At 40.1% G+C, this 24410-nt stretch overlaps 1 protein-coding gene and 1 long non-coding RNA gene across 14 annotated transcripts in view; one reads left to right on the forward strand and one right to left on the reverse strand.

Annotated features, from left to right (window-relative positions):
* The window catches only part of PRUNE2 (prune homolog 2 with BCH domain), a 242626-nt gene that overhangs the window by 204599 nt on the left and 13617 nt on the right, over nucleotides 1–24410 (forward strand). For 11 of the 13 annotated variants that reach the window (XM_070590661.1, XM_070590658.1, XM_070590657.1 and 8 more), the window contains 7 exons: nucleotides 1022–1101; nucleotides 3035–3235; nucleotides 9419–9592; nucleotides 15232–15334; nucleotides 15980–16111; nucleotides 17179–17265; nucleotides 21582–21680. In XM_070590661.1, the coding sequence (XP_070446762.1) occupies nucleotides 1022–1101; nucleotides 3035–3235; nucleotides 9419–9592; nucleotides 15232–15334; nucleotides 15980–16111; nucleotides 17179–17265; nucleotides 21582–21680 (876 nt within the window). Of the gene's footprint in view, nucleotides 1–1021; nucleotides 1102–3034; nucleotides 3236–9418; nucleotides 9601–12342; nucleotides 12646–15231; nucleotides 15335–15979; nucleotides 16112–17178; nucleotides 17266–21581; nucleotides 21681–24410 lie in introns of those variants that run through there. The other 2 variants (XR_011531762.1, XM_070590662.1) reach the window with 2 other exon arrangements.
* On the reverse strand, nucleotides 17711–23255 carry LOC139078732 (uncharacterized). The gene is made up of 3 exons (XR_011531764.1): nucleotides 23135–23255; nucleotides 22091–22216; nucleotides 17711–17845 (listed from the first exon to the last, which is right to left on the reverse strand). It is a non-coding gene; the product is annotated as an uncharacterized lncRNA (long non-coding RNA).

Below are 24410 nucleotides of genomic sequence, written 5' to 3' on the forward strand. Positions count from 1 at the left end.
ATGTTTGGTAGACCCGGATTGAGGTGGAGAGAAGTCTCAATAAGAGAAGGAAGGTGAGATTCAACTTAGAACTTTAACACAAAGGTTTATCATGTTTAAATTTAGATTAGTGCCTCTATCTCAACGATCCACCCTACATGAGTGAAGTTGCATGGAAGCCAACAAGAAGAAAAATATGTTATCATGATAAATGAGAATTTACTGAACAAGGGACAGGAGATAAAATAAGTCAAGGGGAATTCCCTGTGAGCAGTGGTCAGCTTCCTACAGGAGCATATAGATTTGTCACAGTTTCCTCCAGTATTTTCCTATTCTCCCACCCTTGTCTTCCCAAATGGGCTAATAGAAACGGTCTTGGGCTTGACACTGATTAGAGAGAAGAGATGGTAACTCATGACCAGAACCATCTTCATCAACGTATAATTCACCATGAATCTTTAAACATTGAAAGAAGGAAGGAAAATAGCATTAGTTGGTACCTTCTCAGGAATGTTAGGCACTTTACATTCATTGCTTTATCTTTCAACAACTCAGCGAGGTAGGTGGTATATCCCTATTTTACAAATAAAGTGAGACCAGCAGAGTATGCTCTCCTCTGCCCACAGCATTATGCTCAAATTTACGCAGCAGAGATATCTGCAAAGTCAGATCTGTCTTTACTCCAAAGCACATATATTGTTTCTCTTGTTGAAAAAATATATATCAAATGCTTGTTTAAGTATATTTTATTAGCTCTTTGCTTTTCCTGTTTCTGTATTTTTTACGTGACATGTGTTTGCTTATGTGAGCTAGTAGGTGTGACTTGCTGGAGGCTCAGAGTGAAATTGGCGTCGTGGTTCTTGTTCCCAGTAACTGCAGAAAGTCTTCATTCTAATTTGGGGCCACTTACAATGGATTTGGTATACATACTTGGCTTCCTCCCAGTGAGTTGAAAATGTTATCCTGGAATCTCTGGGTTTCCTTTTCAAAGAAAAGTAGATCCCACCTAATTTTTTACCCTCTTTGCTTTGCTTTCTTTCAGACTCCTGTCAGAGGATGTAGGAATGGACATCCCCATTGAGGAGGGAATGCTGAGTCCCGGTGCTGCAGACATGAGGCCCGGTGAGAGCGGCATTTGTTCTTTCCCTCAGCAGTACTCTACATCCAAACGTCTTCATTATTCGGGGAGAGAACCATTTCCTACGCATCCAACTTGTGATTTCAGTGATAAAAGTGAATACAGAGAAAAAAATATGTGTGAGGAAGGCGTCAGGCTCGATGTGGTTAATTTCAGAGTTGACTTGAAGATTGATACTCAGGAGTGTGGGCCACCTTTTATCTCCTGGGCCATGGCTGTATCTGCCGATGTTTTCAGCTCCTGTGAAAATTGGCTACTGTACAATAACACCCAATTCTAACTAACATCTAACTTCACCAAATTTACACTTAAGTGTGAGAATGTTTAAAATTAGAAATGTGATATAAGAATGCTCAGTACCTTGATTATTAAAAAAAAAAAAACCAACCCTACATTCTAAGGGTTTATGACCCATGTTGTATACAAGAAGGAATTTTAAATTTTCAGTTGCAACCTGCATGACTCCCATTTTGTACCTTTGCACTGTACCAGCTTCAGGATCACACCAAGATCCTGAACGCTGATTTTAGCAGCCAAGCCTAGAAGGTAGTAAGAAGAAGGGAATCAATTAATGTTTTTTTCTGTCCAAGTATTTAAAGTGCATTCTTCAAAATACTAGTCATGTGACATATTATTTTTAGATATTCTATGGTCAAATAAGCATGGTAGCCACTGTCTGTCAAGGTGTACTTTTGAACAATAAAGGCACTAAGGCTGTGGTTATCCTAAATGGTAGCAGTTCACTACATGTGGCTATTTAAATTAATTAAAATTTAAAATAAATTTGAAAAGTTCAGTTCTTCAGTTGCACTAGCTTCATTTGAAGTGTTCCATAATCATAGGTAGAATATTTCTATCATCATAAAAAATTCTTTCTGACAGCACTGCTCTGAGAATTTCTGTAATACAGAAACCTAATGGTTTTCAAACTTATTGATCAATAGAAACTTTTTCCAAGTAATACTTAAAAACATTACATAGAACAGTTTGAGTGATGCTCTATACAGAAAAAACCAAAAAGTCTTAATGACAAAGAAACAGTGTCAACTTCCTTAGGACAAGGCCAGAGTTCACATTCCAGAATTGAGGGGTATACCAGATGGCCTTCAAAATATTTCGTGATAGGGAATCCGGAAAGTTCTATTTTTAGGCTATCTCTCTGCCATTGTTTAGTTGGGTTCAATATAGTTAAAAATGACTTCTCCAGCTCTGTTTCTGTCAAGTGAAAGGCATGTGAGAGGCAAGATGCATATTACAGTGAGAGGATGGAACCTACTTCCACAAGGCTTAGCATAAGAAGACTCTTATAGTGTGGAAACTGTGTCAAGCAATATTGGCATAGGAGGTAGTGACTGCTTGATCAAAGGATGTAATCTGGGAGGAAACCTCAGTTTTATTAAAAAATAAAAAAAGAAGAAGAATGCCAGCCAAAGAAAGGTCACTGCAGATCATACACAGAGTTGTCAGGAACTGAAGAGAAGTATTTGGGGAGTATCTGTGAGCATAACAGATAAGGTTCTTACCCTCCATCCCTCAGGGGCAAAATCTACATGAACCATATAAGATATATGTAAGCTGAACTGTTTTTCTTATGCAACTTGCACCATAAAAATTCAATTCAATATTAAATCAGTGTCAGGTTCTCAAACTTGAATAGGGCAGTTTTAAGAACTAGTTTCTGCCCATTTAGCAATACTCCCACTTCCTATTTCTACATGGCCAGGGCTGATGGGGCTGGGCAAGTCAGTACTGAAACCTGCTGATCAAGAAGGGGGTCCAAATCCCATATAAAGATTTTTAGCAGGTCTGCTTTTGCTGAAAGGACTTTAAAAACGTTTTTTGCTGGGGCCCCCACTCACTCTTGGCAGCCTTGTCCGTGGTCTAATACTTGATGTTGCTAATGCTTTTCTTCTTTAGAACCTCCTAATTCTCTGGATCTTAATGGCGCTCATCCTCAGAGAATCAAGCTCACAGCCCCAAATATCAATCTTTCTCTGGACCAAAGCGAAGGATCTGTTCTCTCTGATGATAACCTGGACAGTCCAGATGAGATTGATATCAATGTGGATGAACTCGATACCCCTGATGAAGCAGATTCTTTTGAGTACACTGGGCATGGTAAGTCGCCAAGTTGGCAAGACCAAAGCTAGATGAAAAGTGAAAGATTTTCTAAGTGGCATTAGGAACAAACCCTCCATTTTGTTGCCGGTGGCTCCTTTCTGTGATTTCCAGAAGTTTCTGTTTGTATCTCAGGTCATAGGGAGTGATGATTGACAGTCTAGAGCTTGATAGAAGAGGTATGGTTCCCAGAGGTCACACATAGCCATTGCTGCTCAGTCACTCTCTATCACAGTGTTCATTTTATTTTCCGTATGTCACTAATTGAAACTGTATCATTTAACTGTTGGCAACATGCATCATCTTTCTCTTCCCACTGGAATGTCTGCTCCCCAAGGGCAGGGACTTGATTAAATTTGTTGCTGTATCTCCGATAAAGTAGGAAGAAAGGCAGGGTGGGGTGGGGTGTGGTGGGGAAGGAATAAAAAGGAAGAAAATTAAAAATTGCTGGATCAAACACTGACACTCCTGATAGGAATATCAGTGTCATTTTAATTTTTCCTTTTTCTCCCCAAATCCCCCTGGTACATAGTTGTGTATTTTTAGTTGTGGGTCCTTCTGGTTGTGGCATGTGGGACACCGCCTCAGCATGGCTTGATGAACGGTGCCATGTCCACGCCCAGGATCCGAACGGGCGAAACCCCAGGCCGCCGAAGCAGAGCATGCGAACTTAACCACTCTGCCATGGGGCGGCCTCTCAGTGTCATTTTAGTACTTTCTCCTGCTCATTGAAATTGGGTTTGTTAAGAAATATGTACAAATACAAAACATTTGCTTTAAAAACTGGCATCTATAGTTTCTGTTTTACAGGGTGGCCTTGTCTAACTTTATCCTGTTTGAAATTGAAGGTGAAAGAATCTGACTTTATCATATTTGAAATTGAAGGTGAGAGAATTGAAGGCCGCAGCTATTGCTTCGATATTGTAGAAGTTCTTCTTAAAATTAAAAACATTCTGAACAATTTTTCTTAAAAAAGTTTTTAAATTTTCCTTAAAATTGCTTAAAACAAATACAATTAAATGATGCCCTATCTTTTAGAGCCATGATAATTCCAGCAGTGTCATTCACAGGAGGACATAATTAGGAAATTAGGAAATTCATCAAATTAGTTAATTAATTCAGCCAATGGTCATTGAGGCACCAGGACTACAACCACGACCAGCACCGATTCAGACCCTGCCTTCACAGGGCATAAGGCTTTATTTTCTCCAGTTAAAAAGATGGAAGTGGCTCAACTACTTGTTCCACTGTTTATTGTGTTTAAGTAGAGTTTATATTCCATTTTTATCGTGTTCATGAATATCTATAGTTATCTGGGTATTTGACCCTGTAGGTTGAAATACGCAGATAGGAGATGAAAGAAGGTCTTGAAGTCGTATTCTTTTCTACCATCTCAGAGACTCCTCGCCGGCTTCTCCATCCACCCCAGCTGCCTCAGCCCTTTTCCTTCTAATATATTCTCACATGTAAGAATCATGCCTTGACTTAAAACCCCACAGAAGACGGCTGTGGCAGGACCCTGCTGGTCCCTCCCCGCTTCCCCCTGTACTTCTCTGTTGCCCCAGGGAGCTGTGTCACACCACATCTGAACCTTTTATTTTTATAAATAGTAAAACTGCCAAGCAAAGTCGTGGTGGCTGAGCAAACTGGTAATTAAAGCTGCCACTTGCTGACATAGTTCTTTTTCTTTAATCGACACAGTTATTTTGAAAGAACCAGTTTAACAGCCACAACCCTGCTTTTGGGTCTCAAATTCTAAGGACAGAATCTTAACCTAAGTTCGAATTTTAAAGTCCACCTTGATTTTCAAATGAAAGATATATGTTCATACAGTTTTAAACAAACAAAAACATTAACCGTTGAAAACACAAAGTACATCTCAATAGTTATATTTTATAAACAGGCAGACATAGATAACTGACTGTGTAAGAGGGATGGAATAGGTTTGAATCCCAAAGTATGAAATAAATACTTGAAAGCTGCATGTTTTTTGGGCTTCTTGTGTGAGCATCTTGAACTAAGCGTATCCATTCTAAACAAAATTGGAGTTTTAAAGGCACAGTATTTCAAGTGTTTGGTTGGTAATTTATTTTATTTAATGAACACTTTCATAGTGCTTCCTACGTGCCAGGATCCATGCTAGGTGCTTTATAAATATTAACTGTTTTAATCCTCGTGTCAACTCTGTGAATAGATATTATGTTTCCCCCATTTTAAGATGAGAATGCTGAGACACAGAGAAGTTAAATAATTTACCTAATGTCACAGAGTGAGTATTGTCAGAGCCAGCATCCAAATCCTGAGTTGTTGTCTTACTCCTGGGCCTGGTGCTTCTCTGTAAATATATTGACAATGAACAGGAGAGGGTCTTTTCCTAGATAGGCTCCTGTACCCCGAAGCCAAGCTTGACGGCCCGCCCTTACAGTGACGTGTTCTTTCATCCAGCCATTTTCATGACTTGAGGGCCCTTCACCAAGGGCTCGGAGGACTTTCACACCATTCACCTGTTTCATGAAGTAGCTGATGACCAAGCCTTCCTGCCGGGTTATTTTCCCATAATGTGATTTGGCTTATGGAAAATTTCTGAATCTCACAATCAAAAGATGTTAAACTGTTCTTTACTTCTGAGCAATTTTCTTGAATAATTGTGTCCAGATAGTTGGAAAATATCATTCAAGGTATTGATATAATTAAGTCTCGATTTCCTTTGATATTTACAAGTGCCAAAGATACCAGAAATCTGTAGATAGTGAAGGATTTAGGAGGTCCATCTTTCATATTAAGGGAGATCTGAGCCTTTTTTTAAATGTCTTATCCTTATGCTAAGCCCAGAAACTTACAAATATCCAAAGGTCAGAAAAAACAATGACTTATTTCTGCTTTCCAAACCAATTGGAAAGTTATTTTTACTATAATTCAGATCTCAGCAAAGTCATCTATTTTTAAAAATTAAACGGTCGGCAAATGTTTGTGTGTGTGTATACATCCATAGTTTTAAGGTAGATGTGTCCTTTCTTACTATGATACAATAATCAATAAACATAAAGACAAAAATTAGAGTCAAGTATACAAAAATGTTATATTTCTATTTGGGAAAAAATTACAAATTTAAGAGCTAAGCATGAGGCCGAAAAATAATTGCAATACATGACAAACTTCTATATAAAGAACTCTAACAGTTCAGTAAGGACCACAGTCGGCAAAGGACTTAACATGTGCCTCCCTCTCAGTAAGAGAAATATAAGTAGCCCATAAACACTTAAAAATTCTCATCTTCTTTAATAATTAAAGAAATACAAATTAAAACAACAAAGAAGGGGCCGGCCCCGTGGCTGAGTGGTTAAGTTCATGTGTTCTGCTTCAGCAACCCAGGGTTTCACCGGTTCGGATCCTGGGCATGGACGTGGCACCGCTCATCAGGACATGCTGAGGCAGCTTTCCACATGCCACAACTAGAAGGACCTACAACTACAATATACAACTGTGTACTCGGGGGGCTTTGGGGAGAAGAAGAAGAAGAAGAAAAAAAAAGATTAGCAACAGATGTTGTTAGCTCAGGTGCCAATCTTTATTAAAAAACAACAACAACAACAAAGAAACACGTTTCACCCTAAATTGTCAAGGGAGAACTTTGGTAACTTCCAGTGTTTTTGACAATATGAGGGAAGAGGTTCTTTCATATATTTTGGTGTGATATATTCAAGGGCAAAATGTCCATAAAAACTTTAACAGCTTGCACCATCTGATCCAGCATTCCATTGCTAGAAAGTTAAGCTACAGCAATGTGTGCACAAACGAGGTAAGACGCTTGTACGAAGATACTTACTAAAGCAAATTCTTTATAAGGAGCAACAGCAAAATGGGATAAAACTATATTTCCATCACTGTGGGATTGATAAACTAGAAGACATCAGTAAAATGGAATACTCCAAGACTGCTTCTAAAAACGAGCAGGGTTTATATTCACTGAGACAAAAAGAAGCCTGTGCTATGTTATTAGGTAGGAGTCACATTGTAGAACAGACGTATAGAACATGCAGAACATAGGGAATAATCATACTCTTTTGGGAAAAAAGAAGTATGCCTGTGCACATGCATATAGAGAAAAGAATCACGTCAAACAATAATGAGTGAGGGTGGCACTGGCGATTGTGCTGTCCTCATGTACAATTTCATGAACAATTTTAAAACAATTTCAGAAATTGTTTTTAAAACCGGAAGAGAGAATATACAAATTTTTTTTAAGGAGGTAGCCTCAGTAAAAGCATGCAGAAAACAAGACGAAACAGCCTCACACAGATTACCAGGGTCAAGCTAGAGCAAGCCAGAAAGTCCCAAACAGAATGAAGAGAGTTTGGTGGATGGTTAGTTCATTGCAGTGAAGAGCACGTGCGTACAGGAACATCAGAAGACAAACCCACATCAGAGCCCAGAGTTCTGAGGGAGCAGAGACCAGATGGAAAACAGGGTCCTGGGAAGGGAGCTAAGATGAGCATCCAAGGGCCCCAGCCCAAGTAGGGAGGGAGAAGCAGGAAAGGATTCCAGATAGGGAGTCCAGTACAGATGGATGGATGTGCACAAGTGATGCAGTGCTTGATCTGAAGCCAAAGGTTGCTGCTCTCCATCCTTAGTAAGGTGGTGAGCGCTGGTGGGAACGCAGAGGAAACCATGGTAAGGCAAGCCTCTGTAGGTGGTGGTAGCTGTTGGTGTTGGCAAGAAACGCTAGGATTGCTTCCCAACTGGTCTTCATTTTGCTATTCTAAGTCACAGGTGATTAGACACACTTGACTATGTCTTGCAGGATCTTCCGGAACGATGGCTTTGTTGTGGCTCCCTTACAGAGTAACTGTATTGCCGGGATCTTGTCCAAGCTTTCCTTTCTTTCCTCACTCAGCTCTGAATTTTTATTGAATGCTCTGTGCAGGCTTCCAAGCTAAGTGTGGAGCGGGTTGGTGGAGGCGGATATTAAAGGTGATTCAGGCAGGTTCTTAGTCCAAGGAACTCACAGCCTCATAATAAAATAAACGAGAATGAGACAGTCACACATGCAAGGTACTATATGACAGCCTGGAAGGGCAGAGAAGGTAAGGGTTTGACTGTATTTGCTTACTAACTCCGTGATCTGACGTAACTACTCCAGTTAGTTTTTGCATCAGCATCATGTCTCCTGTAATACCTACTACTGTGCCTCATACATGGTAGGTACTTAATAAAGTATCGCTATTGTTATTATCAAAGTGCCATAAAAAGAATATGAGTAAAGTACAGTGGAATTCAAAGGTAATCTTCCATGAATGGAAAAATAAGAGTGATATTATCTCACAGAATTATAAATAATCTTTTCTTTCAAGTTACTTAAATATGCAAAGAATAACTATTGTTAAACTCTACTAGTATTTGAAGTAAAAATGGAAACAGTTGCTGCTGATTCTTTTTAAAAACAAAGTGGTTGCTTTTTTGGACACACAAGAGTGAGTGGTAAATTTCTCCCTCAGGAATGCTCACTGGGCTTTTCTATTGCCTTATGCACCGACAAATAGGAGTCTTGTGAACGTTTGACCTTGGAGCATTTCTGGTCTACGAAGTTATTTGTTTCTCACTTACTGTAAAATCTTTCTGTAGCATATTTTGAAAAACCATAGGAAGTAATGTCAAATTTTTGTCCAGATGTCCCAGTGGGTAAGGGGATTCAACTCCTTTGTAAGAGTCTTAGAGCAGGGGTCTGGGTTGGCAGTATCATCAATCTACTAAGCGGAGGGCCCCCAAAAGACTCTAAGCACTCAGGATATACAGGACATGTGGCCCCAGGAAAACAAGATTATCTGGGCCTGATAAATAGCCTTTTACTTCATCGGAAAGGCCTGCAGTCTTCAATTTGTATGATCAAGGATGAATTCATACCAGCCTATACCCCCTTGGACCACCACTGACACAATACAGCTCTAGCCCTGCACCTATCCCCACCCTCAGCTTGGCCTTAGCAATGGATTTGGTTGTTCAATCAGTCAATAAATAAGACTTGCCTGAATGTCCTTTGTGTGGTCAGGATGGTATTAAGCTCTATAAAAGTTATACAAAACAAGCAGTTCCATCAGGTTAACTCTGCCAGGAGGTCGCTAGTTGTTCAACTGTCTCAACTGTGGAGGTCTTGTTCCATCAGCTCTGCTCTGTGCTCATTTCCAGAGGATCCCACAGCCAACAAAGATTCTGGCCAAGAGTCAGAGTCTATTCCAGAATATACAGCAGAAGAGGAGAGGGAGGACAACCGGTTGTGGAGGACAGTGGTGATTGGAGAGCAAGAGCAGCGGATCGACATGAAGGTCATCGAGCCCTACAGGAGAGTCATTTCTCATGGAGGTAGTCAAGCTCTGTGCGACTCTGGGAATGGGGATGGGAATGGGGTAGCCATAGTTTTTTATTAGAAAGTGAAACTAGGGTTCTCTGCAACATGGCATCCCAAAGACCCTAGTGGGCAGTCAATGTTCAAGGGACTGTAGAGCTAAGCACATCACCTCATACTCAATTCCATAAACATTGGAAAGCCTACTATGCAAAAGTAACTTTCCCATGTGAAAAATGCATTTCACACTACACATCTGATAGCTATAACCTTCTGTGCAAATTTCTTGAGAGCCATGGTTGTCCAACTTAACGTCTGTTCAGAACTCACATGGGTCGGTTGTACGGTTTAAGTGAATAGTTTACGAGTCTCTACTACCGTGGGCTATAGGAAGATCACTATTCCAGAGGTGCTTCTAATTATAAGACAGTCTTTTGAATTCTCTTCAGAAGCTTTAGGAAATCTTTTTAGACTCAGCCTGGTCATTTTTTTCCCCACCTGAAGAGTGCTTTTCTATAAACTCCATTATATCTATGCCTGATGACAGCCAGTTCCAGCCAAAGCCTCCGCCTGCCTAGTGAGGGACAAGGGGGAGGGAGAGCTGTGTTTTCTGTTGCCAGTGCTTTCTTGGAGCTCCAGGAGCCTTGATTAATTTGGGATTCACAAAAGGTCACATGAGCATAAGCAACACATTTAACATTGTCAAGCTCTGAGCACGTCAACGCCTTTTTGATTTTTCTGCTGCATGCGCTCCTTTCCTGCAGTCCTGGGGCAACACCCTGACCACTCAGCTGTTCTGGAAAAAGTGTAAGCTGACAAGGCAATTGTTGTTCTCTCTTCCTTAACAGAGACAGGGAAATAAGTGTCTTGGCACCACATTAAACCCATAGCTTTTGTTTTCTAACGAGCACAAGGACATCTTGTTTTTTCAATCAAGCTTTCCTCCACCAACAGACTTTCCACCTTCCGTCCCATGCATTGCTACCTCCACGGAAGGATCAGGACCACCCGGGGACTCCAACCGTGATAGTAAAGGAAAATGTCCATAGGTGCCCCTGGCCGTGACCTTCCTTTTTCCCGCCTTATCTTTTGACCTGAGAGGGTGATATGGCCCTATTGTAGCTGCTGTGGGGTAGGGGCAGTTTCCAACCCCCCAGAGTGACAGCTGGCCTAATCTTGCTGAAGGTGGCAGTCAACTGGCTACAGAGTCAGTGCTTTTGTTCTTAGGATGAAAACCACAAGCTGACCATCATCCAGATCTTACCAGAAGGTCAGACCTCCTTTGTCCTCCCAGCAGGTATTTTTGGTTTTGTTTGCTTTTTTGGAAATAAAAACAAAACAAAACAAAACAGAGGCTGACTATAAAAGTAACCTGTGCTCATTCTAAAAAGTACCAAGAAATGGAGAAAAGTCTGTCAAAGTCAATCAAAGTCACCCAGAGATAATCTCTATAAATTTTCACCACTCAGGTCTTAAATTAAGAGCCACTTTGCTATGGAGAAGACAAGCTTATTGCTTCGCTGCTATCCTAAGGCCGAATTTTCTCTCGTTCCTCCAGTAGACTCACTGGCTTGTTCTTTCAACCACAGTGAATTAGAGGGGTTGGGTGAGTGGGTTGAGCCCGTTGGCTGTTGCCCTAACCAGGCAACAGTGATTGTCATCAGCACACTCGGGTCCTAAAAAGCCCCTGCTTCTGCCTGTCACATTCTTCTCGAAAACTCAGCTGACACCTCAGGGATGACCTGGTTTGCTGTGCCCTTCATCCCTGCCACCTCCTCCCCTTGCCATCTGCTTCCTCCATTCTGTGTCATGAGCTCGGCTTTTGTCCGTGTGACTGTCCTGTTTGTGTGGAAGAGAAGGCGGCCTCCCCCCTCCCCGGCTCTGCCACGGCCTTCTCCAGGCACTGGCCTGCATGATGTGCCTCTGGCTGCACCCATCAGAACGTTAGCGAGATGTCACCTCTTTCTCCACCATGAACAGCTTTTGTGCTCTGCAGGTAAAGACAGTTCACATGGTACTTCTGAATTGGCCAAAGCCTTGCTTATTGTGTTGGAAGCTCACACCACTTTCTTAGACCTTAATGAGGATAAAACAATACTCCTTAGTTACCAATCTATTGAGTTTGTCATCCTGGCTTCTGATGAGCATTTAAAAAGCAGTACCCACAGTGAACATGGATCTTCTTTTGGTGTCTTGCATTTTGCTATGAGGAAGTTTTCCCATTCAGGCCAGTAGCAGAGTGCCAGCTGTGCGGCACTCTGTGCAATACAACTGCAGAATCTGGGGTGATGAAAAGAGCTGCCTAAGTCACCACAAAACCAGGCCCTGCCAAGTGTCCATGCTAGTTGGGAATACCAGTGCATGACAGCAGTATTGGAACAAATAACTCAATTGTCAGCTTTGGCAACCTCGATAGGAGCTATTGCCAGAGGCCCTGTACTCGATCTAGAAGGACAGGATTCAAGACCCGTCTTTGCCACGTCACTTAACTTCTCTGGGCCTCAATTACATCAGTCAAAAGAGGGTGATCTCAAAGCTAGCGTCACCTCCTATGAGCCCACGAGCAATATCCCTACCATCTGCTTCAATAGAAAAGCAAAGAGTGGGTGGTTTGGATCAGCCAACATTGTGGGATCACATTGAGGCCAGAACTGGCTATTTTGAATTTGAAGCAGAGAACACATTTAAAGAACCAAGGACAGTCACGCCGAAGCATTGTAACGAGGAGTTTCTTTTCTGTTTTTTTACTTCTCTTATTTCATTATAGGAGACTCAGGTAACTTCTCGGCAGTGTTGCTGGACAAATGATCCTGCAAAGAATGAGGAGAAGCGTTGCAGGCTGGTGTGTGTGTGTGTATGTTTTGGTTGCGACTGTGACATCTTTCCTTGTCCCTCCATCCCATTTGCTGGCCAGCAAACATGTGTTACGTCCGTCCCTTTCATGCCTCTCTGTTCTGCCTCAGGTAAGGTTTGATCATCGCTTAAGAGGGTCTCAGGAGGCACCACGGTGGGATGGCTCCTGGACCTCAGTACACAGACCCCGGATTCACCTCACGGTTATCTAATAAAATACATATTATAAAAAATCAAACTTCAAACGAACCATGCAGTTGCTGACAGGCAGTTTCACTTGAGGAAGCTGCATATTTAGAATAGAAATTGGGTTAGCTGACGCCTTTGAAGGGATCTGCAAGGGACAAAAAGCGACTAGTCCTACTCATTCTAGTTATTGTACTTTGCCAGCAGTTGCTACTTGAAATTTGCCCAAAGTCTGATAGCAGTGGCACCGGCTCTTGATTTAGAAGGAAAACTTTCATGAGGAAATCCTTGTCGTCTAGTTCATTCCTTACGTCTTCCATGCCCTCCTCTCCTATTCTCTTCCTCTGTTGCCTCTTATTCCATTCCTACAGTGTCTCTGCCCAAAATACAAAAGCCATCTTCATTTGTAGATTTCAGTAATTTTTATATAAAAAGACATCCCTTAGATGACTTAGACAATGATCAGAAAGTGGAAAGCTGATCCCTAAGTATTCCTTTGGTTAAATGAGCTCTAGTGAACACACGGCTGAACTTTCTGAGGACAGACAGCATTGACACAAAGAGCTGAGCTGCCATTTCAGATGACTTCTGAAGCGCTGTTTATAAAACTCAGTCTTTCCTTTTTTTAAAAAAAATTCTTAGAAATCCTCCAGAAATAGAAAAAGACATCAAAGTAACTGAGCAGTCATATTCTTGAAATTACCCCGACACCCTGGAGCCAGACAGCTGCATTTAGAAAGATGCTTTTGAAAGGATGCTTTCGTACTTGCTTTTAAGTTGGATTCTTGATGTCTATTGTCTCTTTTCATGAACTCGGTCTTTTTCATTGTGCTGAGTCTGAATTAACGTACCTTAGTGGTGTAAGATTAGTGTAGCTGAGCTACCATATCTTTTGTGGACTCCTATTCAGTTATGAATCTTCTTAAATGAAATTGTTCAGTGGAACTGTTACTTCTTGTATTAAAATATATCTCCTTCTGCCGTTTTCCTTCATATCGCCTTCTAAAAAGAAGTTGGTAAATACCCACGTCTTGGAAAAGATGGAACTAAGGCAAAATATCCAGAGGGAAGCTACTGCAATCCTGTTTCATGAACGTGTGTTCCATCAGGTGTATACTTACATAGGTAGCACCTTCTAAGATATGTAGCATAAACACGGTATACAACAGCCTCAAATTAGTAATGCACACAAACCCATAATTTGGTATATTTTTAGTTGGTATCACTCTCTTTCCTCACTTCTTTTGTGATAGAGTCACACTCTTTGTCTTTGTAGAGAACATCTTATTAAACTGCTTTTCAAGAGTTAAGCCCCTTCAAATCTATATCCAGCCGGTAGTTTACTGCCGTGTAATCACCACAGGGGTATTTAGAGTTCTGAAAAAATGAAACACGCTGAGTTCCAAGAGGGCTGGATCATGCTGGAGGGTGTGTTCTGTCCTCCTACTCAAAAGCTTTGAAGAAATCTCTGTTTAATGATGCTGAAGTCCAGAACTATGTTATATGACCAAAACTGCGAGTGTTTGAAAGGGGATTTTAAAAAATGAAAATACAGTGCATTGCTTCTATTCTCGAGTCTGGAAGACACATTGGATTCCATACACAAACCTGTGGGGATGTGATCAACACCTGCCGTGAATTTCAAAGATGAGCTCTAAAGGAACACAGAGCTTGCTTAAAGGATGGAGCAGAGCTTGCAAAAGTGGGTACAATGTCTTGAGATGCCTCTGCATTTTCCTTGACCCTTGGAGTTTCAATGGCCACACTTGCCCGTATCTCCTACCTCCTATTTTCTCCCCACCGCCTGCAAAAAGGACTTCTGCCCCTCACCCATGTTACCAGGAAATAATTCTCAAGTTTTCCGAAAAGCACATATTTTCATAAAACTCAAAGCAAAGGCCAGACCCTTCTTAAGTTTGTCCCCTTTTTAAGAACTAGGCTCTGAATTCTGTGCTCAGTTATTCTAGCCCTGACTAGGACTTTCCACACATTCCTGCACTGTCTGTTGAATCTGGAGATCCCAGGGACACTGCAGGCAAGCGTACCAGTCCTCGAAATCAAAGTGAAAGTGTTTGACTTGTCTCCGGACTAGTGTCTGGTCACTGGAGTGTGTGCGTGTGAGATTGTATTGCAGTTCAGTGACTGAATCTTCCCTTCAAATGAACTGGGTTAAAACTGAAAAGAGCTAAAGAGGATCAGACAGATCCTCTTCCTTAGCCATTAAAAGAAAAAAGTATTATATAAATAGCTCTTTTATTATATAAATTAGAAATTCATAAATCAGAAAGTGTTGCCCTCATCCTTTGATAGGTTGAAGATTTCTACACCCCATTCATGACTATGTACAACACATGTAATTGTCCATAATATACGGATACTCTATATATGCAAAGGTATTCACACTATATATTTAAGACTATATAACGTATGTTAACCACTGACAGTTACATGTGTGTATACTTACAGAAGTATAGTCTATATAATACTCATTTAAAGATATATCTGTTACATCCACATACACATACTTGCGAAGGCTTCCACATTTATCCTTTAGGTTAAATATTATCTTGTTAAGAGCTTTCAATTGGTTACAAATGTCTTTTTGTTTGTCGCCCAGGATACTATGGGGACGGCCTAAATGCCATCATTGTGTTTGCCGCCTGTTTTCTGCCAGACAGCAGTCGGGCGGATTACCACTATGTCATGGAAAATCTTTTCCTGTGAGTGATCTTTATGACAAAGTCCTTTGAGTTAATGTCTGTGGGCATGTAATGGCAGATAGGGCATCTTTAATAAAAGGAAATAGATGATGTAGAAGATTCTAAGCCTTTGATAAAAAGTCAATGAAATCTTTGTCAAGGAACATTGCTCAAGAGACTAAACCTCGAATGGAGCTCTTTCGTCAGTAGGGTGGATTAAAAACAAAATGAACACGGTTCAGTCTGCATTTTTAAATTCTGTAGCATTTCCTTTAGGCGAAGTGTTATTTTTGTTCCTCAATAACGTGTTCTTAGTCAACTGGTGATAACTTGATTTATATCTGCCCTTGTTTACTCGGGGTTGCCCTTAGTACATGATAACATCCTTGACGTTTCTGAAAGTCAGGTTGCAAACCCACACATTTTTCTAGTGTACCTGCATTAAAAAAAAAAAAAGATAATGGTACAAATAAATGAGCAGTACTCACTGTCAGAGAAATGATCTCAGGTAACTAACTGCATTCTTCTCAAGGTGAAGAGGTAATATGCATAACCATTCTTAAATGTCATACACCCTGTAATTTAAATATTATATAATTATGGTGTAAATAGGATGAACTATTTCCTGTGGGAACTGAAAGCACTCCTCTTCCTTCCTGTGATCAGATACGTAATAAGTACTTTAGAGCTGATGGTTGCTGAAGACTATATGATTGTATACTTGAATGGTGCCACCCCAAGACGGAAGATGCCAGGCCTGGGCTGGATGAAGAAATGCTACCAGATGATTGACAGACGGTATGTGAGCGTCATTATTTAATCACTCTTTTGACTTCCTCAACAGCCCCCAGTTCTGATTCCCTTTTGATCTACCAAAAATGTGATCACAATTTAGGAACATTGAATTAGGCAGAGTTGAGATGATAAATTATAAAAATATTAATCAAAGTGTCACTTGCCCCAAATCTGAAATAAAGCAAATCGTCCCTAGATTTTGTTAAATGTTGTAGTCTCAAACCTGGTGACCAAGTTTATTTTAAGCTGTGCACGTGCTACTGCCACATGGAACTGCAAGTTGAGCTGATAAGTCAAAGTGTCCCTGATTCTTTACTGATATCACGTGGTCTTGACGCTGTTTGTATGCCCTGGGACTCTCATGATTTGGACAACTCTTGTGCTCTTATTTCAACATTCACTGTTAATTCAAGTCCACCACTAGTCTAAAAAGAGCTAAAGAGGACCAAACAGATCCTCTGTGTGCCCCTTCCTCAAGATGCTTCACTTCCATCCATAACAGTTGTGTTTTTTTTTAAGCAAGATTAGCCCTGAGCTAACATCTGCTGCCAATCCTCCTCCCTCTGCTGAGGAAGACTGGCCCTGAGCTAACATCTGTGCCCATCTTCCTCTACTTTATATGTGGGATGCCTACCACAGCATGGCGTGCCAATCGGTGCCATGTCTGCACCTGGCGTCCGAACCAGCAAACCCTTGGCCGCCGAAGCAGAACGTGCGCACTTAACCACTGCGCCACCGGGCTGGCCCTAGAGTGTATTCTTTTCAAAATTGTAAAGATAATGCTGACAAAAATATGCCATGATGGTTATAGATTTATTCACTCCAGGAACATAACCATTCTATTTTATATTTATTCCTATGGGAAAATGAGCTTTGAATCATACAAATTTAAAATTATATCTCAACAAGTGTTCTTTTTATTAATCATGGCCATTGTATACCTTCATCAGATATTAGTAACTTGCCTAGAATCTGTAATATTATATATATTCCTATTCAGGGATGTACTTTCTGTTTTAATTTCCACTGAAAATGGGTTATGAGTAATTTTTTTTCTTTTTTCAAAATAGACTGCGGAAGAATTTGAAGTCATTCATCATTGTTCACCCATCTTGGTTCATCAGAACAATCCTTGCAGTAACACGACCTTTTATAAGGTATGGTTATTATTGCAGTAAAAATAAAAGTACTACCAGTAGTTTTTAAAAACATGTATTCATTGTCCTATAAATAAGAATTCATAAACTAAGAGAGTACATAGGAAAATATATTTTGCCTCTGCCTTTCCTAGAAATATACTTTGGACTGTCCAGAGAGAGACCCTGATTAAGAAAGAGCATTATTTCATAATGAATATTTTTTCCTTCATTGTTATAAAACATGACCTCTAAATTGCTTGCTATAAACAGAAGATAAAATGGTGGGGTTTCCATGCCACATTACAAAAGGGAATAGACAGTGCTTTCAAAGTGATATGGTATTTTGTAGAGAGTAGAAAAGGTAGGGTAATATGACAACGGAAACTAAAGACAAACCAAGACAGAAACAGGAGCCATGTCTTGTTTTAATTGTTCTGTTTCTTCCGAAGAAGCATCAGGTAGGTCACCAAAGTTAGGTAGAGTCTGGGCAGCCATTTTGAGAGCTTCGTTTGATCATCTGTGAGAATTCTTGGTTTCAGTTCAGTTCAATTCAGTGAATGTTTATTCATCATTCCTTCTGCGTTAGGTGGGGTGTAACCTTACATTTGAGGAATGTAAAGAAAAGAAGGATATACCTCATAATATAGTAAGACTTGAAACAGTTAAATGAAAGGGACAGTATGTATTTTCTAGAGAGCTTTAAAAATATAATAGAATAAAGTCTTGCCTAACATTACAATACGGTTTAGGTAAATTGAAATTTTTCTGTCTCAAAGTTATTAATGAATCCCTAAGAAAGATTCTGATAACTCTGCTTCTGTAAAAAATATTCCACGTTAAAATTCTTTATATTTTTTTACATAGGTTTTACTATGCCTTCCAAATTCTACTTTTTTTGTTCAGTGTTCATTTATATTTATTTAGCATTCCCATCCCTACTTCCAACAATTGAGTAGCAAGATTCAATCTAATTTTCCTCTGACAAAGGTTAGCTCTTTACCATACTATCTTAAATTGCTTTAAAAAATGATATGAAATATTTAAGGTATACAAAAAGCCACTTATTTTAATAATAGCAGACAATGCTTTGACAAAGGAATAGGAATCAATATACTCTGATGAGCTTACAAAAAGTTTAATGGGTAAAAAAGTAAACATTAGCATTGATATTGATGTTTGTTTAATAATTCAGCCCTTATAAAAAAATATATTTCTTCTTGATAAATAACAAAATATTTGTTACTGTAAGAATATTGAAAAATGATTATAATTCAACATTATTTCTTGAAGAGAGTTTTAAGATAAGAATAATTACAATAATAATCATAAAATTATAACAAATAGTGTTGTGGTAAATTACATACAATAATGGCTTACATTTATTGAGTGCTTACATGCATTATTTCATTTAACCATAACGACAGTCCTCTGAAGGAGGTGCTGTTTACTATGTTCATTATATGGAAAGAAACTCTAGAGGCTGGTCCTGTGGCCGAGTGGTTAAGTTCGTGTGCTCTGCTTCGGCAGCCCAGGGTTTCGCTGGTTCAAATCCTGGGTGGGAACATGACACCACTCGTCAGGCCATGCTGAGGTGGCGTCCCACATGCCACAACTAGAAGGACCCGCAACTAAAATATACAACTATGTACTGGGGGGATTTCGGGAGAAAAAAATAAAATAATAAAATGTTGGTATACACTCTTCCTGCACATTTAAAAAAAAAAAAGAAAGAAAGAAACTGAGGCTCAGGGAGGTCAAATAAATTGTCTAAAGCGGGAGCCAGCAGACCTCTTCCATAAGAAATCAAAGAGTAAATATTTTAGGTTTTGTGAGCCATCTGGTCTGTCACAACTACTCAATTCTGCCTTTGTAGGGCAAAAGCCACCATAGACAATATATAAACAAATAAGTGTGGCTGTGTACCAAGAAAACTTGATTTATGAGCACTGAAATGGAATTTCTTAAAAATTTTTACATCATAACATGTTCTTGTTTTGATATTTTTTTCAACCATTTAAAAAATGTAAAGACCATTCTTAGCTTGAGGACTGTAAAAAACCGTCAATAAGCTGGCTATGGCCCGCAGGCCATAGTTTGCCAACCCCAGGTCTAGGGTAACACAGCCAGTAAATTATAGACTCAGAGTTTAAATCCAATTGTCTGCCTCATTTTATTTTATTTTATTTATTTATTTATTTAGATTGGCACCTGAGCTAACATCTGTTGCCAGTCTTTTTTTTTTTTCTTCTTCTCTCCAAAGCCCCCCAGTAGATAGTTGTATATTCTAGTTGTGAGTGCTGCTAGCTGTGCTGTGTGGGACACCGCCTCAGCATGGCCTGATGAGCGGTGCCATGTCCGCGCCCAAGATCCGAACCAGCAAAACCCTGGGCCACCGAAGCAGAGTGCACGAACTTAACCACTCAGCCACGGGGCCGGCTCCCCTGTCTGCCCAATTTTAAAGAACACACCTTTCAAGTATTAAACGTTACATTCTACAGTTTCATCACATAAAAAGATACCCCTTGTGAATCAATCTACATCAGTGTAACAATTTTTAGACGTGAGAAAAAGAGGTCACTAAAATATAGGTCTTTTGATCACTAAAAGGTAACACCCATGATAGAGGTATATGGCAAATTCGTTTTTAAAATGGATTATTTGTCTATGCCAAGCACTGGGGTAGGTACTGAGATGAGAAATTAAAGAGCTCAGTTGCTCTCCTTGAGGAGCTCACAGCCCTGCAGCTGACATGGGCAGACAAGTAAACAATTACAATGTGGACTTCAACTGAAGCACTGTGGCGGGAACTGGGGGTGAGGGTGAGTTTGCGGGTAACAGCAGGAGAGTGAAGGCTGAGAGTCTGCGTCAAGACAGGCTTTCCAGAAGGATTAGCCTTCAAGGGGAGTTTTGAAGGACTAATAGGATTGGCTAGGTAAAACCACGTAGAGGAAACAGCAGGTATAGATGCACTGAGAAGGAGAGGCCATGGCGAGTTTGGAGAACTGCACATTCTAGTGAAGGAAACACTGGGCTGGAGGCTCCCCTGCATGGCTTCTTCCTTCCTCTCGCTCCACCCACTCTGGATTATATACAAAACCTGAAATTAATTCAGAAACTCCCCAGGAAAGAGGAGCCCTAATGTAGCATATCGTTGGTAATATGTGTTCACCCAAGACTTATCGGAAAGGCTAGAAATGACCAAATGGAGACCAAGGTTGTTCACAAGCCCCAGCCAGTGGCCCAGGGTCAAAACTGCAAGTAAAATGTGAAAGAGAGATGGATAGAAAAATGGCCTTGAAAAAACTTCCGACTAGAATGCACAGTAGTTGAACAGAAGATGATATCGTTGGCAGACAGCTCAGCACGATCCCAGTCGACTGGGGAGGCCTTTTCATTGGAAACCATTGAAGAAAGTTCACTGCTCGATCAAGTTCCGTTTCAAGTGGAATGACACATTTTTAAAATTAGTTTGCAATTATACCAATAATACAGAAATGCCTTCTTCTTATAAAACATCCAATCATTACAATAAGACCAAGATCTTTCTTCAATGACTGCCAATTCTTGTTCCTAACCCCCTTCCCCGGAGCCAAGGTCCTTTATCAGTTTCAGTGGCATCCTTCTAAGTTGTTTTTTATGCATTTACGTGTCTAAAATGATGGCGTTTAGATGAAAGCCATTTGTAATCCAAATCCAATCATTGGAACATGGTTTTGAACATTGGTCCATCTGGAATGAACTCTCAAACTAAAACTTAAAAAAAAACAACAACTAATATTTAAAATAAAACGAAAACTAAAAAAATAAAAGGAAAATGAGTTTACGTATGCTTGTAAAATATATCAACCTTGGTAGATTCTGAAAGAATTAATGATAAGAATTTTGTTTGTTAAAAACAAATAAACAAGCCAACAAAGCCGAACCAACCGTAAGCCAGGGACTATTCAGGGCGGCAGGGGTCACTGGGAGTCCTGTGACATGCCGTCAAGAGTGTGGACTCTGCAATGAGACTTAAATCCAGGCTCTGCCACTTACTGAAGGTGAGACCTTGGGCAAATACTTAACTCCCTGTGTCTCGAGTTTCCTTATCTTTAAAGATAGAATGATAATAGTACCTGCCTTATTTGGCTATAATAAGAAATAAATGAGTTAATATATATCAACCACTTCAAACAGTGTGTGGCACATACCAACTACACAAATAATGTGGCCTTTCTTCTTAGTAAGAGCACTGGGACAAGTGTTAAGTGCATCAGGATTGTCAACAGGAGGCAGCAGCCTTAGGAGGGATGAAGGAGCGACAAATGATATTTTTCTTTTCTTCTTTTTTTTAGTTCAAAATTCAGCAGTAAAATTAAATATGTCAGTAGCTTATCAGAACTCAGTGGGCTGATCCCAATGGATTGCATCCATATTCCAGAGAGCATCATCAAGTAAGTCCTGACGGTTTTGAAGATTTGGTGAGAAACATTGCATGTTTGGAGAAGGAGATTGGAAAAGAAATCATTTCTGGAATAGTGGGGAAATGGCATTATCTTATATTTAAAACATATTAAATATTCTCCAATAAATACATATTTTTTTCATATAAGCTATAGATAACTATTCTGTTCTTTCATATCCTCTTTCACATAATCTTCTCTTCGGATTATGGATTATTGCTAATTTCACCTTGAATTTTACTACTGTTTTGGAGAAAGCGTAAATTTACATTAATCAGTATATCTGTTACTTCTGTCTCCCACCCACACAGATACAGTAGGTCTGAGCATAGCTTGGATTTCTTTATTGCCTTATAAAAGTAATTTATCTGCATGACCCTACAAAGAGAAAAAAAAATTACCTTTTCTCTGTTTTTTTTCTAAATCCTTTGTCTTCATGGTTTGCTTCTGGTGAAAGATAAGGCAGAGAGGTGGGTGGTGTCGTTAGGAGGATTTCCTTACTCAGTACAGGGTAATGCAGCAGCAGCCTGTACAGAGAAAGCATGGATAATGAAGGTCACAGGATTATGCAGCAAAAATAATAAGAGTAAAAGTTAACTAAACAACCGCTTGGAGCTGAGACTTCATACTGGAGACACTGGATACTGGATATGATATGGATTCTGGAGAATGAACCCTCCTATTTGGTTCATTGTTGCAAAGAACCATAGTTTCCTGTAGATCATGTTTATCCTTCACTGTGTCCGATTGACTGGTTTTCTATTTGCTTAGAATTGAGAGGAACGTAACCATCAGCTCCCAGAAAACAGGCAAGAACACCCCACCTTCCTCCATAAGATGGATAGCAAAATGGACCTCCCAATTTGGGCTTTCAAAAAAGGTCCCTTCACTTAAAAGAAAAAGGCACAGAAACGGGACGGCGAGGACTCTCAGTTAGTGTGTGTCTATGCTGTTACTAGGCATGGAAGTGCTCTGTTAATATCACTTATTTAATCCCCACAGTAAACCCTCATCTACAGATAAGAGAAGATAACTTAGTAAAGAGAAGTTACACAAAGTATAAGTAGGAGCAAGGAAGAGATGATACTACAATTTGAATTCAGATCAACCGGGCACCAAAAGTCCACTGTCCTTTTCGAGTAGTTTCCTTTACCTCTCTTAAAGTATCCATCGAAATTCAAAGCTCAGGAGTAGATGCATTCAGTGTTCCTACATGCCAATATCAGGCATGAACACAGGACACTGACTGAGCTTAGAACTGCCAGTCGGCTCAGCTGAACAAAGCAGAGTGTTCATAGGCTCCTAACACTGGTTTTAATCCTTGTTAGCTTCATAGAGTTCCCACAACCAGCACACCTCACAGCTGGGGCCTGCTGCCTCAAAAGGGTGCACCCCATCTCCAAAATCCACTCCTCTTTAAATAAAAAAATGACTTGAGCACTCACCTCCTATGGTGCCATCTCTCTTTACAAAAGGTGACAAACACATTCTCTCCTCAAGTGCACATAAGCATTGGCCACTTTCTCGGTAAACAGGGTAATGCTTCCACGGTTTGGCAGTTGGAGGCAATAGAGTGAAGAAGAGAAGAGAAGAGAATGGGCTTTAAAGGCTTAGTATTAGATTTGCATCTTCTCGCCCGCCTCTCGATGTCTCTGAGACTTCAGGCAACCTATTATCACTCTGGGTCTCAGCTTCAGCATCCATAAAATGGGAAAGTAAGGAGCACTTCCTGGAGTGGTCCGGAGGATTGATTGAGAACAGCATGCATAAAGCTATCAGGAAGCCTCCTGGCACAGAGCTGGTGATCCAGAACGTTATCTATCATAATCATGTTGTTTTTAGAGACTCACTATCATATGGCAAAGTTTAATTGAGAAGTTAAAAATGCCTGGGCACTTTTCATTCATCTACACATCAGTTTTCAAGGGCTCCATTTGGGAAAAGTTTCTTTAGGAGTACGGATTCCGTTTAGAGGGATTTTCTTCTGGAGGAAGAAATTCACAACCGTGCATGTCCTCCTCACGTGTCCATGTTTTCTCCCATCTTTTGTAATCCATCTCCTCTGAGTGTCCTCTCTGTCATTTCTGTTACTGGCCCTCGTTGCCTCATTTTCATATTATGCTATTTTCAAATTGGTACACACTGTAGCTTCTTCCTATTCTCAAATAACATTCACAGGGTCTGATCTCAGCCAATCTCAAGACCAGTTGTCAGCTGGGATGGAGCCTGTCACCAAAGGGCTTAAATGAAGGAAAAACTTGTCCAATCTGGAGTCAGATTTATAATCATTCTTCTTATTTGATGTTCTAGAACAATGAATAGAGAATACTGAACCATTGCTCCCAGGGATAATACAGTGTTAGGTTTCTGCAAGCCTCTGGTCACAACATTTTCATCAACAGATTAATATGTAACCTTGTTTTATGTGTGTTTCTGTTTAAAGACACCTTAGTTGATATAAATTGTTGATTCATTAACATTGAACTCACAGCCAACAGCACTATAACTTATGCTGAAACAGAGCTTGTCTAACACACGTATATTCTCTCTAAGGCACATCCTGGCCTTCTTGTGCTTAGGGCTGCTCTTCAGCTCTCTGCTGGGGGCCTATTTTGAGTGGTGAAATCACCAACGAAAAGCGCAAAAAATGCAAAAAACGTGGCAATAAATAGAACATGAAAAGGACCCTTGCTCACAGTATGGGAGCTAAAACCAGAAAGC

Source organism: Equus przewalskii, chromosome 22, assembly GCF_037783145.1.
Source record: "Equus przewalskii isolate Varuska chromosome 22, EquPr2, whole genome shotgun sequence".
Classification (NCBI taxonomy): Eukaryota; Metazoa; Chordata; class Mammalia; order Perissodactyla; family Equidae; genus Equus; species Equus przewalskii.